The sequence below is a fragment of the Molossus molossus genome, unplaced genomic scaffold (genome assembly GCF_014108415.1).
Source record: "Molossus molossus isolate mMolMol1 unplaced genomic scaffold, mMolMol1.p scaffold_m16_p_16, whole genome shotgun sequence".
Taxonomy (NCBI): Eukaryota; Metazoa; Chordata; class Mammalia; order Chiroptera; family Molossidae; genus Molossus; species Molossus molossus.
In genome coordinates this window covers 51744244-51760003 of record NW_023425351.1, presented here as the reverse complement: position 1 = coordinate 51760003, position 15760 = coordinate 51744244, and the positions used below count along the sequence as shown (strand labels likewise).

General features: G+C 35.1%; 1 protein-coding gene across 4 annotated transcripts in view; it reads right to left on the bottom strand.

The window, feature by feature from the left end:
* PKHD1L1 (PKHD1 like 1) overlaps nucleotides 1-15760 on the bottom strand; it is a 140467-nt gene that overhangs the window by 109001 nt on the left and 15706 nt on the right. For 3 of the 4 annotated variants that reach the window (XM_036264471.1, XM_036264470.1, XM_036264472.1), the window contains exons 5-13: nucleotides 15116-15173; nucleotides 13916-14009; nucleotides 10907-10960; nucleotides 10288-10361; nucleotides 9372-9414; nucleotides 6289-6359; nucleotides 4982-5092; nucleotides 3729-3818; nucleotides 698-966 (exon numbers count right to left, since the gene is read on the bottom strand). In XM_036264471.1, coding sequence (XP_036120364.1) covers nucleotides 698-966; nucleotides 3729-3818; nucleotides 4982-5092; nucleotides 6289-6359; nucleotides 9372-9414; nucleotides 10288-10361; nucleotides 10907-10960; nucleotides 13916-14009; nucleotides 15116-15173 — 864 coding nt within the window. Of the gene's footprint in view, nucleotides 1-697; nucleotides 967-3728; nucleotides 3819-4981; nucleotides 5093-6288; nucleotides 6360-9371; nucleotides 9415-10287; nucleotides 10362-10906; nucleotides 10961-13915; nucleotides 14010-15115; nucleotides 15174-15760 lie in introns of those variants that run through there. The other variant, XM_036264474.1, reaches the window with a different exon arrangement.

Sequence of the window (15760 nt, the reverse complement as noted above, 5' to 3'; positions counted from 1 at the left end):
ATCTAATAGTTTCACATCTGAAACTATTTTCACATATGAAAATGTCTTAAGGAAATAATTTAAGATACAGAATAATTTAATAAACACAGATGTTTGATAAGGTATTCTTTGTGGTCATAAAAAATAAATAAAAAGAAAGAAACTTAACCAGTATGGATTGATCTAAGCTTAGTCAACCCATGCAATAGCATACTATTTGGTCATTAAAATGGTGTTATATAAATTATTTAACAACATGTCGACATGTTAATATGTGACAAAAAGAGACTATGAAATTGGATGCGTGATCTCTTTTATGTAAAGAACAAAATAGAGATATAAGGAAATGACAGACTTTTATTTCTTGACTAAAAGCACAGTAAAATATTTTTATCCTTTTCCAAATTTCCTCTAGTGTACTTATAAGTCCTTCAAAATAAAAACAAATCTCAATTGTAAAGGAAACAAGTTTTTCCCATGGAAGAGAAAATTTAGATATGGGAGAGATTTTATTTTAGGTGATGGATTCTCTATGACAACTTTATTGTTCATATCACACATGTTAATATAGCCAAGAATCCAACCACATGAAAAAATGTGTCTAAAAAATTATTTAATATATTGATTGGTTTGGTCATAGAATAAATTATATACATTATATATATAATTATTATCATATTGTTTTAATAATATCAAAGATTATCTTCTTCTCCCCTACCTTATGTTCTGGAAGTCCAGTCTGGCTGAAATAAATTGCATAACGATCATCACCTTTGATGTAGAATCTATAAACATCAGACTCCGGAGCCACCAAAAACCCACTGAAACGTGCTACAAAAGTGTCTTGCTCCATGGGCCAAATGTAGGACGCTGAATCTACCCAACTGGCGCCCATGTAGCCTGGCGTCTTTTCGTTGTATTCAAGTATCTCTTCAAGATGCACTGGCCGACTATTATTCCACACCTCAAGTTTTAGGCCTCTCCCACCTGAACATAAAATAAAAGCAGCCTTTCATCAGAATTTTGATATGGTATCTCAATGGCCTTCTATTTGGGTGGTGGTTATAGATGTTCTATTTCGATTCATATTTTTAGAGTATGTGTGTAATTTAAAAATTACTACAGCCCTAGCTGGTGTGGCTCAGTTGGTTGGGAATGATCCTGTGTATTGAACGGTTGCCAGTTCAATTCCTGGTCCAGGGCATATACTTGGGTTGTGGGCTCATGGGCTCAATCCCCGCTAGAGGGCGTGCGGGAGGCAGCTGATCAATGTTTAACTTTCACATTGATGTTCCTCTCTCTCCCTCTCCCTTCTTCCCTCTCTAAAAACTCAATTTAAAAAAAATTATTACACGTACCTGTATCCAGAGGACAGAGTGCTATTAAGACTGTCTACGCCCTGGCCTGTTTGGCTCAGCGGTTAGAGCGTCGGCCTGCGGTCCCGAGAGACCCGGGTTCAGTTCCCGCTAAGGGCATGCACCTCGGTTGCAGTTTGTCCCCGGCCCTGGTTGGTTGTGTGGGTGGCAGCCGCTCGATGTGTCCCTTTCACATCGATGTTTCTCTCTCTCTTCCTCTCTCCCCCTCTCACTCTACCTGAACAAAAAATGGAAAAATGTCCTCAGGTGAGGATAAAAAAAAAAAAGACAGTCTACAAGTTTACAATTTATTATTACTTCACTTCTCTGCATCTCAGGCTCCACCTATATAAAATATAAGTAATACTACTATTCGCCTGGATGCTATGGGGATTAGATATAATATATATATATATAATATATAAAACACTTTGCACTTAAAAGTGCTTCGCTAAAGATAACAATATAATATTACCTGTGATATGACTGATGTTGCTTTATATAGTTGTCTAAAAACTTCAAGGTGCAGACCATTTGACCACAAAATCTTTGCCTTAATTATTCTCTGTAACAAAACTTAATTAATGGCTTATCACCAATCAAAGAACAGATACTGTTGGCTTTAAGATTTGTCAGCAGTTTTTTTTCTTTTTTTAACATACTTCTGGTAAGGGATTTCACCTCCTTTTTGGACAGAACCAGAGAGAGAATACTCTCATTAAGGTGTATCTGCACTTGACACAAACCCTAAGATTGTTTCTTCTCAACAAAAAAGGGGCAACCAAATGTTTTATCTCTTCCTTAAAATAAACAGTCAAGCTCCTGACTTCTTCTGGCAGCCTTGAGCTTGTGTGGAGTGTCTAGATGTGGAAAATCATGTGGAAAATATTCCTCTTCAGTAAGTTTGTTCAGAGAAAAGCTTGAGCACTTCATTCCCTGATGTATACCACTGTCTTGGAAGTCATCAATTATAAATATCAAAATTCTTTCCTTAAACTGGTCATTTTTCTAATATCATTCAAAACCAGGCTGTTTAAGAGTTTGGTAAACAGAATTTATTTGGCTTCAAATACCAATCCCTGATGTGATTATAAACTGATTTCACTGTACACACAAGAAAAGATACATAGCCCACTGAAGCTCATGTGCAGAATCTCAGTGGAATTACTGCAGATGTCAAGGGCATCAGCTACACGTTCACTGGGTCACGGATGAAAGTCTGAAAAGCATTCTGAGTTCTGTTCCTCTCATTCCTTTGTCACTTCTAAATCATTCTTGATAAGGAAGGATTAAACTCTGCCATTTGTTTTTGTTGTTTTTTTTCCCCAATTTTTATTAATTTATTGTTACAGATGTTTCTCCTTTTCCCCCCCTAGACACCCTCCTTCCCACCCCACTCCCCTCACCCCCCAGCATTGTTGTCCATGTCCACTGGTTATGCATACATGCATCTAAGTTCTTTGGTTCATCTCATCCATCCTCCCCGCCCTCCTACACTGAGGTTTGTCAGTGTGAACCATACTCCTTTCTATGTCTCTGGGTCTATTTTGTTCATCAGCCCACCCACCTTGTTCATGATATTCCACAAATAAGTGAGATCATGTGGTATTTGTCTTTCTCCGATTGACTTACTTAGCTCAGCATAATACTCTCGAGGTCCCTCCATGTTGTCTCAAAGGATAAGAGATCTTTCTTTCTTATAGCTGCATCATGTTTTTTAACCAGGGAAAGGCATAATTTAAATTTCCATGTAGCCGATGATCATGATTTAATTTGAAATGAACACAGTATGGTACTCTCTCAATAGAAATGGATGTTTTCTGTAGGCCGCCCAGGGGACTTAGATAGGATTTACCTCCACTGGTGCAGGCTTGATGCAGCTATTTGATACAAATATTTCCTAATCCAGAAAGTGTAAAGAGAAAAACTAGGAAGAAATTTATTATAATTCTAACTACAAATTCTAAAGCATTCAAATAATTTTTTCTACTAATTGTTGTAGGCTGACCATGTGCCCCCAAAACTCATACACTGCAACTTAATGCCCAATGTAATCGTATTAGGAGGTGGGGCCTGAAGGAGTTACTTTGGTCATGAGGGCAGAGCCCTCGTGAATGGAATTAGTACCCTTGTAAAACAGACCCACTGAGCTCCTTAGCCCTGACAAGGAGACATCTATGAGCACCATCTGTCACACACACCCCATCTGTCAGCACCATGGTCTTGGACTTCACAGCCCCCAGAACTATACGAAATGAATGTTCGTTGTTTATATGCTATCTAGTCATATAGCATTCTGTAACAGCAGTCCAAATGGACTAACACCCGAATGATGTATTTCAATAACAGTCTTTTAAGTAAATGTAGAAATGGCCATTTCTTCTGGTAACTCACCTGGATGTACAGTTTTGAGAATATCAGGTTTAGGGGATGTCTTGCAACATATACTATTTTCTGTGACATTCAAAACATTACAGGCTTGACCTATAGAGAAGCAAGGTACAAAGCTATTACTACAGAGATTCAGAATGCAAATCACACCAGCCTGTCCTGAAGCACTTTTTCAATTAAACCAAAGTTGTACAAGCAAGAGGACAGCTGGGGGCCTTCATTTCTTTTATATGTTCTCCACGAAAGCTTATCACTCATTAATTGTCATACTTCCACAAGGCAACATTTTCTTGGCAAAATATCACAAGTCTGAGTAAGAAAATGTTACAATTTCTGAAAAACAAAATTTTAAATTTAATAAAATTATGTCATAATGAGAGTTTCACTTCTGGGTCCAAAGTGAAGCTTTCTATTTTAATCCTTGAAAAAAATTGCTGAATAAATCCATGATGTTCAGAATTTACAAAAGCATATTATTAGTCCTCTTAGGTTAAAAAAAAAAAGTGTTTTGATTCATGTTTTTCAAATGAAAACAAAAGGAATAATAATTTATAAATGGGCCCGGCTCGTGTGGCTCAGTGGTTGAGCATCGACCCATGTACCAAGAAGTCACCGGTTCAATTCCCGGTCAGGGTACATGCCCAGGTTGTGGGCCTGATCCCAAGTGGGGGGCATGCAGGAGGTGGCAAGTCACTGTTTCTCTCTCATTGATGTTCTGTCTCTCTCTCTCTCCCTTCCCCTCTCTTTATAAATCAATAAAAACATAGTTTTAAAAAATTAATACTCTTTCCAAGGCTAGTATCTTCAGTAATTACTGATGTCCAGACAAGGTACAGTATCTGAGAAGGGGATGAGGAGAATATCCCTAAATACTACTTTAAATGTACTCATAATTAGCCAACGCTTTGAGAATTAACAATAGTTGAAGAATGACATTTAATAATTCATGAAACAGAGAGAAAGTGTGTCAATAAGTGTGGCAAGGGATTCATGGAAGGCAGCCACGATGCCACCACACAGCCCCCTTTGGCACTGCCCTCAGAGGCCAAGTCTTCGTCATGTAAGGCGGCAAGGAGAGGCCCTCGCTGCAGAGGTGCAGTGGGAAAAAAACCAAGACCCAGAACCAAATGCCTACGTCAAAATACCCGCTTTAAATTTAAGACATTAACTGAGAAAGGACTATTATTCTTTTTACAAAGTATTAAAAGCAGAATTTTTAAAAATAAAGTCATATATTAAAAATGATGAAAAAATACCTCCAACTAGAACTCTGACTGGGAAGTCTGTCTGATCAAAGAACCGTCCACTTATAGTTAGCGTGGTGCCACCTTGAACGCTTCCTTGTGAAGGTGAAATCGTAGTAACCTCTGGGGAGAGGGAGGGAAAGTGCATGAACTAAAATGTCATAAATATTGCATTTAAACACAAATGCTTGCTTTTAAAATTGTTTCTAAATTTCCTAGCTACAGCACCTGGTACAGGGTAGGTTTTACATTACCAAATAAATGAATTAGGTGTTTCGTTATTTAGATTCTGATGAAATCCTGCAGAGGACAATAAATACGGCTTTCATAGAGACCTACATCTCCTGGGGACCAGGCTTTAGTGGAGACTGATGTTAAGGAGACACTGGTAATGGGAGGATCCAGGGAGTAAGGAAAACCTGGGTTGAGTATAGATATTTGGTTCCAAAAGAAAGCACAGGGAGGGAGGAGAACAGCCTCATCTCCCCTATGCTCTTGAAGAATGAATTCTTTATTTTTATGGGCCAACACCTGATATTTATATGTTTTCTCATATAGTAATACATTAACTATGATTGGAATTCTTGTGGCTTTATATATAAAATTTTTAGCTATATTGGTAAAAGAGCCCCGGTGCATGACATATGTTAGATTACTATTAAGATTTATTCTATTTAGTTCAATTAAAGTTTATGTAGTTTCACATGAACTTCATATTAAATAAATTTCCAGAAAAAGCCCAGGTGTAGCATAGTTGATTGATTCCAGGACACAATTTTTTCACATGTGAACATCTGTGAAATCTGAATATGCCAATTCCATCACTCCTGAGCTGGAGTGAAGTATACTTCTTTCAAGAAGACTTGTGTTTGCTTCTGACACTCTCCTAAGAGTACCACCAATCTGAGACCTGGGTAAATTAAAATAAAATATAATCTGCTTGAGGATTCTTTCACGCCACACTGAGAACATGTATCTGGCTTGCAGTTCAAACTGACAGCAGAATATTTTTTCCCTCCTTCAACCAGCAGCCAAAGTTGAGACATGCAAGTTTCACTTCTGTCTCTTTTGTAGTGCGATGGCTTTATTTTCCAGTCACCCTTACACTAGGAATGTAGTCTTGAGGGTCCTAGTTTAATGACAGGGCTTCCTATTAGACTCTCCATCTGAGGCAGTTTTCCTTTGAAGTACATAAAATGATATGGTACACCTTACATCAGTATTGTCTTTGATTTAGTGAAATGAAGTATATACATCTCTCTTCACACACACACACACACACACACACACACACACACACACAGTGAAAGGTCACATACCTGCATATGTTTGAAACATTGCAATTTTATTCAGAGAAGAAACAAAGTATGCCATTTTTTGTGGGAAACTCCTGTTTTAAGAAAAAGTTTAAAAACTCTTATTTTAAATATAAGCTTTATTTTAAGAACATGTCATTCATTTATTAGTGATATAAATCATGTTATAATTTGCAAAGGAGCTGGATAGAACTTTTTGGGAAGGTTATGTTCTGTGTCTTGATTTAGCTTTTGGTTACATAGCTACAGAAGTATACAAATACTACACAAATATCCACTTGTCAGGGCTTTCTGCACTGCACACTAAACATACGTGCATTTTATTATATGTAAGTAATAACCCAATAATGTAAAAATTTATATTATCCTAAAGAAAGGGAAGATTACCGTTTATAAAGGTAAGGCTCTTCTGCTGCCCACCCCCACCCCCCCATACATACACACTCTTTCTTCTCTTATAACCCACTTAATGTCACAATAACTAATATTACGAAACACTTATTAGGTATCATGCTAAGTGATTTAAGCAGATGATATTTTTTTAAAAAAATTAATTTATTATGCTATTTAATCCTTACATCAACCCCACAAACTAGGTAAAACTCAGAGAATTTAGTTATCTTACACTAGATCACAAAGAGAGTAAGTGGCAGAAATGGAATTTGAACTCTGGTAGGTTGAGCCCAGAACCCTGACTCCTGACCTACTAATTTGAATGAGAGTCCAAAGAGCTGACAGCAAGTTAATAACAATCCACCAGAGTTAAGCATGAAGGTGTGGGAAGGAAAAGAATCTGATCTTAGAAATCCAAAGTTGTTCCTGAATTACTTCATTGAAATTTGTAATTTAAAAAGTGACGAAATCAAAATGTTAAGTCTCTCACCCATTCAACATAATTCACTAGAACGCAATGAATTAAAATCTAATAGGATAACACAAATCTTGGGTTTGAGACCAATAGTTTTAACTCCCTTGAAACACATTACAATGTGCATTTGAAAACTAAAGAGTCCCTGGAAATATTTTATACTAAATTGGTTATCTAAGAAGTTCGTACTGGATTTTATATTTCCATGTTATAAGCTTTTCATTTGATTTCCTAAAGATCTAAAATAATGTTAATTTCAACATATTGCCTGTGGTCATATCCTGCATCAGAAAAATTAACTCTGCTCCTTAAGTTGGTGGGAAAATTGCCTCCTGGATATAAAATTGGAATGTAATTTATTTGGTATGACACTGAGGTGATTTTCACTAATTCACTGATAATGACCAGGCATTTCTCAATTAAGGCAGCTTCATCTGAACCTTATCAGTTTGAAACAGCTGTTGTTTGAACTTGCGTAATAGAGGAAAGAAGGTTGACTATTAAAAGAAATACAGAATGGGGGCCACCATGGTCGTTCTTTGGTTCATTTGATATTCAGAGATGCACCTGCAAATTGTAAAATATGTATTTTGTAATTTATAAAATGGTTTCACATTTTAAAAATGACATATAATCTTAAAAGTAGGCTTTTATGTAGTAAATGTCATATTTTTAACAGTTATCTTAAATTCCTAAGATTGTTTTAAATAGAAACACAATTTCATCAATTTTGAGGCAATATTAGAGGACAGCAATTTGCTTTAAAAATTTTTATGCAGTATTTCCCTATATTATGTGATAATTTGCTGGCTTTTTTAAATTGAAAATATGGGAGTATGTTAATGCAACATACTGATTTATGTATACTTGTCAATCATATTTAATCTTAATCACTCTAACTTTCTATTTCTGGACAATTATTTCTTTGATAGACATATGATGGATTTGGCAATTAATACCTTTCACATAGACTCAGAGCTAAGAATTCACTCTTCTCACCTGAAGATGATATTGAGAGCATAAAGGAACATTATATAGTTCAAGAAATCATTTAAAACTCAATAACTGTGGCTTCCAACATGGTTTCCTAATATTTTCAATAAAATCCTATTGATCTGTCTTATCAAATTATATGTAAATATGTTGTGTCCTTGAAGAAAACGACAGTTAACTCATGGGGCTTAAAGTCATTTGTCACAAAGGTAAATCTTAGTACCATTTCCCTATCTAGTTTGTCCTTGAATTATAACATTCCTCATGGTTTTGGTTCAATCTACACTGGTCTATAATAAAATTTTTTCTTTACTGATATTTTTTTAGAGAGAGAGGAAGGGAGAGGGGGAGAGAGATAGAAACATTGATGAGAGAGAACATCAATGGGCTGCCTCCTGCATGCCCCCCACTGGGGATTAGGCCCACAATCTGGGCATGTGCCCTGACCAGGAATCTAACCAATGACCTCTTGGTGCATGGGTCAATGCCCAACCACTGAACCACACCAGCCAGGCTATATTGGTCTATAACAAAGTGTCCAGCCCAGGCATCACTATGTTACAAACCTATCACCCTGAGATGTCTTGAACTAAGTGATCTCTAACCACTGTGATAATGGATTTGGTCTCACCAACTCACCTGCAATTCCATGCATGCAGGGAACAAATGTCCTCCTTCTCTTGCAGTCTGTGAGCATTAACCAGGCATAACACCTACTTTGTTTGAATATCGCCATTCTTTTCAGTCTTCTAGTCACTGAGTCTCTCATCAGAGACAGCAATGAAATTAACAGACTTATCCTGTTATTGATCTACTACAGCTATATGAATATTCAATGGGCAAATAATGTGATTTATTTGGATTTCTACTAACTGGCTCATTTTCTCAATGGAAGATGTTATGGCATTTTGGGCAGAACAATTCATTTAGGTTTGGCACATCTTAGTCCTGCCCACACAAGGCCATTAGCATGCCCCCATTACTGTGTCAGTCGGCAACGGTATCCACACATTTGCAAACGCACCCAGGAGTAGGGTGATCCTGCCATGGTAGAGAATTATGAGTGAAAGGGAGTTATAGACAGACCCCCTAAATGTTAATTTGTGAGAAGAAAGTGATTAATTTTTTTTAATCTCTGGATCTACAGCATAAAGTAAATACACTCTTTTATTTTATTTATGCAGTTGAATCAATTATGAAAACTATTATTTATAAAATGACCTACCTTCCATAATCACTATCCAAGATGAAGCTGACATTGTGATGACCTGGAATTAATTAAAATACATAATCATTAAATTCTCAATCATAGGAGAACAATAACTATATATTATAAAGGAGATTTAAAAGCAAAGAAATTTAAAATTAAAACTGTAATTATACAACCATATATTAATCCTCAAAGAAATGACAACTGAAGTATCTACCATTTTAGTAAAAGGTGAAAGATTTATCTACTATTTTAACATATATATATATATATACATATATATATATATATATATAGATATGCTATTTCAAGGTTAAAGCTAGAAAAACTGGACAAATATAATGATAAATGAAGAGTAATGAAAGAACATATGTGAAGCCATCTGGACCCCGGCTTTCTTCCATACATTCACCAGCTATTTAGTTGGGTCAGACACTCTGTCAAGGGTTGAGAGATGGAGGGTGAGCACAGTTTGCTCTTCTCCTAACAGAGCATGCTGTCTAGTGGAGGATACTGTCAGTCAAGAGCAATGACACAACCAGAGAACCACAAATTGTGATAACGTTATCAAGGAAAAGGAGTGTGAACTTTGAGAATGCAAAGGCCCTGAGACAGAAGGGAGTGAAACTCACTCGAGGATGAAAGGGTACATGTGCATGGAGTACACAGAGCAAGGGGGAAGGACAGAGTGAAATAGCTGAATTTGTCATGGTATCTCCCGGATAACAGAATTTAAAAAAAAGAAATCTGAAGAAGCTTACCTGAAATGTAAGCCTTAGGGAAAAGGTAATTCATATATGTTTACATGAAACTGAAAAGAAGCCAAGGAAAAGAGGAAATGCTAGTATTTAATAAACGGTTGGCGTTGCGGGAAAATACAAAGCAAGGAAACAGAGGCAGTCATTTCTGAGATATGAAGATCAGCATTTACCAACGTAAGTTCCGGTCGTCTTACAAATCATAGAACCCATGTCTCCACTTGGATGGTCTAGTTTTAAACCATACCTAATAAAATATGTATGTTAATTTCAAAGCTTACATTGACACTACTTTTTAAAATATTGTGCTTCCCTTAAAAACATCTTAAGAATCTCTAAATAGGTATCTAGATAAAAACTGTTGCTACAAAAAACAAATTCTGTGAAATTAAAATATTTTCTAGCTGTGGTTGAAGATATTTGAATAGAATATATTTGAAGAAAACTTCACTGAACAATTAAATATTTTATAATTAATTTGACTATCCCTATTGACACTTCTTAAAGTTTAAAATACTACCAAATGAAACAATTATTGGATAAAAATATTTCTCAAAACATCTTTCTCATAATTATCTAAACAATAGTTCATATCATACAGTACTGGAGACAACAGTGCATATCAGGTAATATCTAAGTATATAAATTCTTGCTAATTTACTATAAAACATTATAATTTATACTGTTTTATAAAGCATTCCTCTATGCAGTATTGCTAGAAATTACTCTTTAAACTTAGTATGTTTATATCTACCATTTATTTTTCCAAAGAAAATTATTTGAATTACTTACAAATTATCAGATTGTGGTATAAGAAGCTCACAGGGCATTCCTCCAATATACACTCTGTATAAATATTTTATTAGAAAAGAACAAGTTATGTTTAATAAATTGTTTCAAAATGCTTTCCTCCCACCAATTCAAAGCCACCTTATATTTTTTTCTCTTGATCACTTATTATCCATCACTTATTTGTTCAACAAATATCTATTGAATGCTTATTACGTTGCAGTCTTTGCTTTAGGTACTAGAACACATCAATGGGAAAAAAAAAAACACAAAGATTTCTGCTCTTGTGGGGGAGACTGATCATAAAATGATAATCAGAACATATGTGGTGTATTTGTGAGTGATAGGTATTAAGGGAGAACAAAACATACAAACAGATAATGGGGACTCCCCCATCTGAAATTCAATTAATTCAAATACAAAACATAACTTTGTAGTAAGTTTCATACTATAGAAATTCAACATGGCCACAATAGAGGCCCCACAGAGTAATCAGGATGAAAAGAATGTCTAACAGCATAAGTGAGGTTGAATAAGAAGCTGAGAAGAGGCAGGGTCAGGCTGGAGAGAGCACATCTGTCTTTGCTTTTCCGCAGGTGATTAGGTGCTTTAAGGCTGATAGAACCTGAGGTTATTGGAGGCCTGCAGGTTACTGACTAGTACTGTATTTTTTGCATTATCATAATAAACCCCCCAGCTTCTGTGACAGCAAATCCCAGACTCAAAATAAGGCCAGACACAAACCTGAACTTAAAATATAAGGACTTCTGATTGCAGATAATTTTGAACTTTTTAATATATTTTTATGTACCAATCCTTTCATTTGGTCATTACATTAGGTTTATAATGAAAGTAACCTGAATTATTGTACCCATTATAGATGTATGGATTCGAGTTCTTCTTCTAATCTCCTGCCTCATTGTACCCAAATGATAATTTTAGCAGCTAACACTTATTAGGCACTTACACATTTAATCCTTACAACCTTTTATAAGTTGGTAACTATTACTTTTTCACTATACAGAATAAGAAACTGAGAGAGGAAAGTTAAGTAGCTTGCCTAAGCCTGTGGCCAGCAAGGGGTAAATAGGAATTCAAATCCAGGCAGTCAACTCCCTGTTTGCTTTTTTTCTTCTTCTTCTTTATTGATTTTAGGGAGAGAAGAAGGGAGAGGGAGAGAGAGATAGAAACATCGATTGGCTGCCTCCTGCATGGCCTTCACTGGGGATTTGGCCCACAACCTGGGCATGTGCCCTGACCGGGAATTGAACCGGTGATCACTTGGTGCATGGGCCATTGCTCAGCCACTGAGCCACACGGCCGAGTGCCCTGTTTGCTCTTAACCACACTGAGTAATTCCCACAGTTGTCTGGGTTTGCCTGTCTATGGTAATAATACACTATTTGGCCTTAAACACATGAATTTTTATATTTTTCTCATCTGGTATTTTAGATCAAAATCTCCTTGGTAGGTACTAGATCACTGTAGTCATTTGCATGTCCTCTATAATTTGTACCTGTTCTGAATTTGGAGATTTGGCAGAATTGACAAGACTTGTGAGTAGCAGAAGCGGCTAGAGCACTGGGGTCCCCTGACTTCCTGCCTACTACATGGTCCACTGCTTCATGCTAATGAAATTCAGGCACAATTAATGTGGTAAAAATGAGATAAATGCAGGTCAAAGGTGTTCTCTCCTCCCATTATTAGGTGTCTGAAATTCTTTCTATATGAATACATAGTGTTTCCAGGTTTCCAGAGTGTGAGAGCTGGGTAGCCTGACCTCTGAGGTACCTGCTGAGTTCAGTTCTGTGATTTTATGACATAATTTCCACCCATTCCTTTGTGTTAAACAGAAGTAACTTCAGCTACAGTAAGAGAAAAAAGGAATCTCTCTTTGAAAGTTAAACTTTCTATTTCTTGGCAGTATTATGGGAAAGGATGATTTACAAAATCCCACTTAAGAATTAGATTGTAAACCATTCATAACACTCAGTTATACGGCAGCAAACAAAATCTCTACTTATGCTACATTGTCTATATAAAATGTTAAATCTTTATTTACCTATTTAGTAGTTATTTTCTTATATAGAAGGAATCAATACGAACATTTCCAGATTATAGATTCATGCAAATGTTATTTAATTGAGACTTATACCTTATAGAATTTCAGATAAATAAACTTTATTTCATTTAGTAAAACCTTTCAAATTGCATGTTTTACAAAATTATCTATGCAAATGTACATGTATGTGTGCTATCTGAATTATTGTTTAATTTTTCTATTTACCCATGTTATATATGTATTCAGTAAGCATGAAGCACTTGAAAGTCATAATACTGATTCTATGCTTCCTTCTATAGGAAATGAACAGACTTTCAGTCTTTTAAGGGGGAACTGCGGTAACCCCACCCATGCTACAGGACAAGAACTCTAGTCAAAATGCTAGTTTCCAGTCCAAAATGTAGATAATTGTTTTTGATGTTAAATAACTAGCCAGTGTTACTGTCTGGTCCACAGCTGGTAAATGGAAGAACTAGGATTCAAACTGAAGCCTGTTAATAGTTAATAATGGTTCTTAGCTTTAGCAGTCTCCTGCAAACCATGGCACAGTATAAGCCACAAATGGCATGTTAGCAGACTTGGGTTCTCTTCCTGATCTTGACTAAGATTTGGACCTCTAGGATTCAGTGTGGTTTTTTTTTAATGTGTGCAAAATGAGGCAGTTCAATTGAGTAACAGAAATCCCTAATAATAAAGTTCTGTGACTTTAACTGAATTGCTCTGGCACTTGCTTCCATGTACCTTCTATTAATAAAACCCATCATAGAAAAAGAATGATGCTTCCATGTCAATGCATCCTCCAACAGTTTATTTTTCTTTCTATAATATGGCTGCAAAAAACACTGGTTAATTTCACTGTAGTAGTTTTTAATACAATTTGACCCATTATTTTTGGAATATCATATCCTGTCTGTGAGTTATAAGAATATATTTCCACATCAATAATTTACCTCAAAATCCTAACATTTTTCCCATTTGAGCTTAGTGCAGTATTACTTCCATAGACATCAGTGAAGATTCTGCCTTGGATTGTGATTAGTGTACCTAAAAACAGACAAAAATTTCGGTGTACAATTATCTACTCATATGCTTACACACTTACTACCAAAACATTAGAGGGTCTTCCAATAAAACGAGCATCCAAATACTCATATGTCATGTCCTCCACTACTGCTTAGCATTGTTCTGAAAGTTCTAGCAAATAAAATAAAACATAAATGAATATTCATAGTATTAATGAAGTATCTATAATGAAGTATCTATAAATATTTATAAAGAGATGTTTCCTGACAGGATGAATTAGTCAATAAATATCACTGAGGTCATGGGTGATTTAATTGGAAAAGAGTAAATAAGAACCCCTACTTTATATTAAAAAAATAAAATCAATCTTAGATGAAATAAAAATTAAATATAAAATATAAAACCATAAAAACTCTTAAAAAATAAGTGAAAATGTATGTAATATTTTCATAATTGGGATTTGTGAGTCTTCTATAACATAAATGCAAAGGAAAAACTAACAAAGGTTAAGATTTACAGATTTGATAATAAAAATTAAAAGTGTCTGAATTACAGAAAAACTATTGATTAATTTTAAAAGCAAATGGTAAATTAAAAAATATGTCCCATATATATGGCATATAAATGGTTAATATCCTTAAATTTCTCATAATCTAATATAAAAAAGTTCCCTAGCCTTAATTTAAGCCAAGGAAAAAAACAGGTAATTTATAAAAGAAGAAATACCAACAGTCAGTAAGTAAAAAATATATTTAATTACATAAATCAAAAAATTGGAAATTGTTTTTAAAGCTTACATTTTTCATATAAATACTTGAAAATAATTATAATTATCAGGTCACAGAAAAAGCATTCTCACATATTCTTATTGGAATTATAAACTGGGATAACTATAATTATTATAATGAACACTAGAAGACAGCTAAATGTCCAATAGAAAGATAGTTAAATACACTATAGTAGATTCAGATGCAGCCATTGAAAATAATTTTATAAAAATATTGGGTGTAACTGTACAATAAAAAAATGCTATTTATAAATTTTCAGACGTTATAATAATTTTATACAAAAGTAAATTAATTAATTACTACAAACCAAAAAGATATTTTAGCTGTCATATAACAGACCTGGAGTTCCAGATAAAGGTGTGATCCTCCTTATTGTTGGGGTTCTGAAACTTTTTGCCTGTAAAATAATAATTTCAATAAGCAGTCTTAGCTCTATTTTTTTCCTTGTTTTATGGAATATCTGTGCTTCTTACATTATTTATATTTAAGCAGTATCCACAAAATGACTGTCAAAATATTCCTTTTTACATCTAAGAAATAAAATTTAGAATATTATTCTGATTATTCAAGATCTTTTCCCTATTCCCTTAAAATTCTCCCTCATTTCAAAGTGTTTCTAGCTTGCAGTTTGAAAATTCAAGCATCTTTTTGTTATCAGTGTAAGTCAAACCACAGTGATAAGGCTCTCTGGTAAAGACTTTAGGAATTTGGTAGAATGAAATGAAAGAAAGCCTATTTTGGATTAAGCCCAAGAAGAAAAATAATAATGCATATTTCAAAAACATGAAGCAAAACTTGGGGGAAAACCATCAAAGTGAGCTTTCGATACTGTTTCAGAACAGTGCAGGTATAATTCATAAGAACTGGGACAGCAAATGAGAACTGGAAGAGAGCAGAATTCCAGGGAAGCCACCAGGGTGATGGAGACTAGTATTTTGTGACAGACTAATGGCCCCCTAGAGAGGTCCATGCCTCTACGTCTCT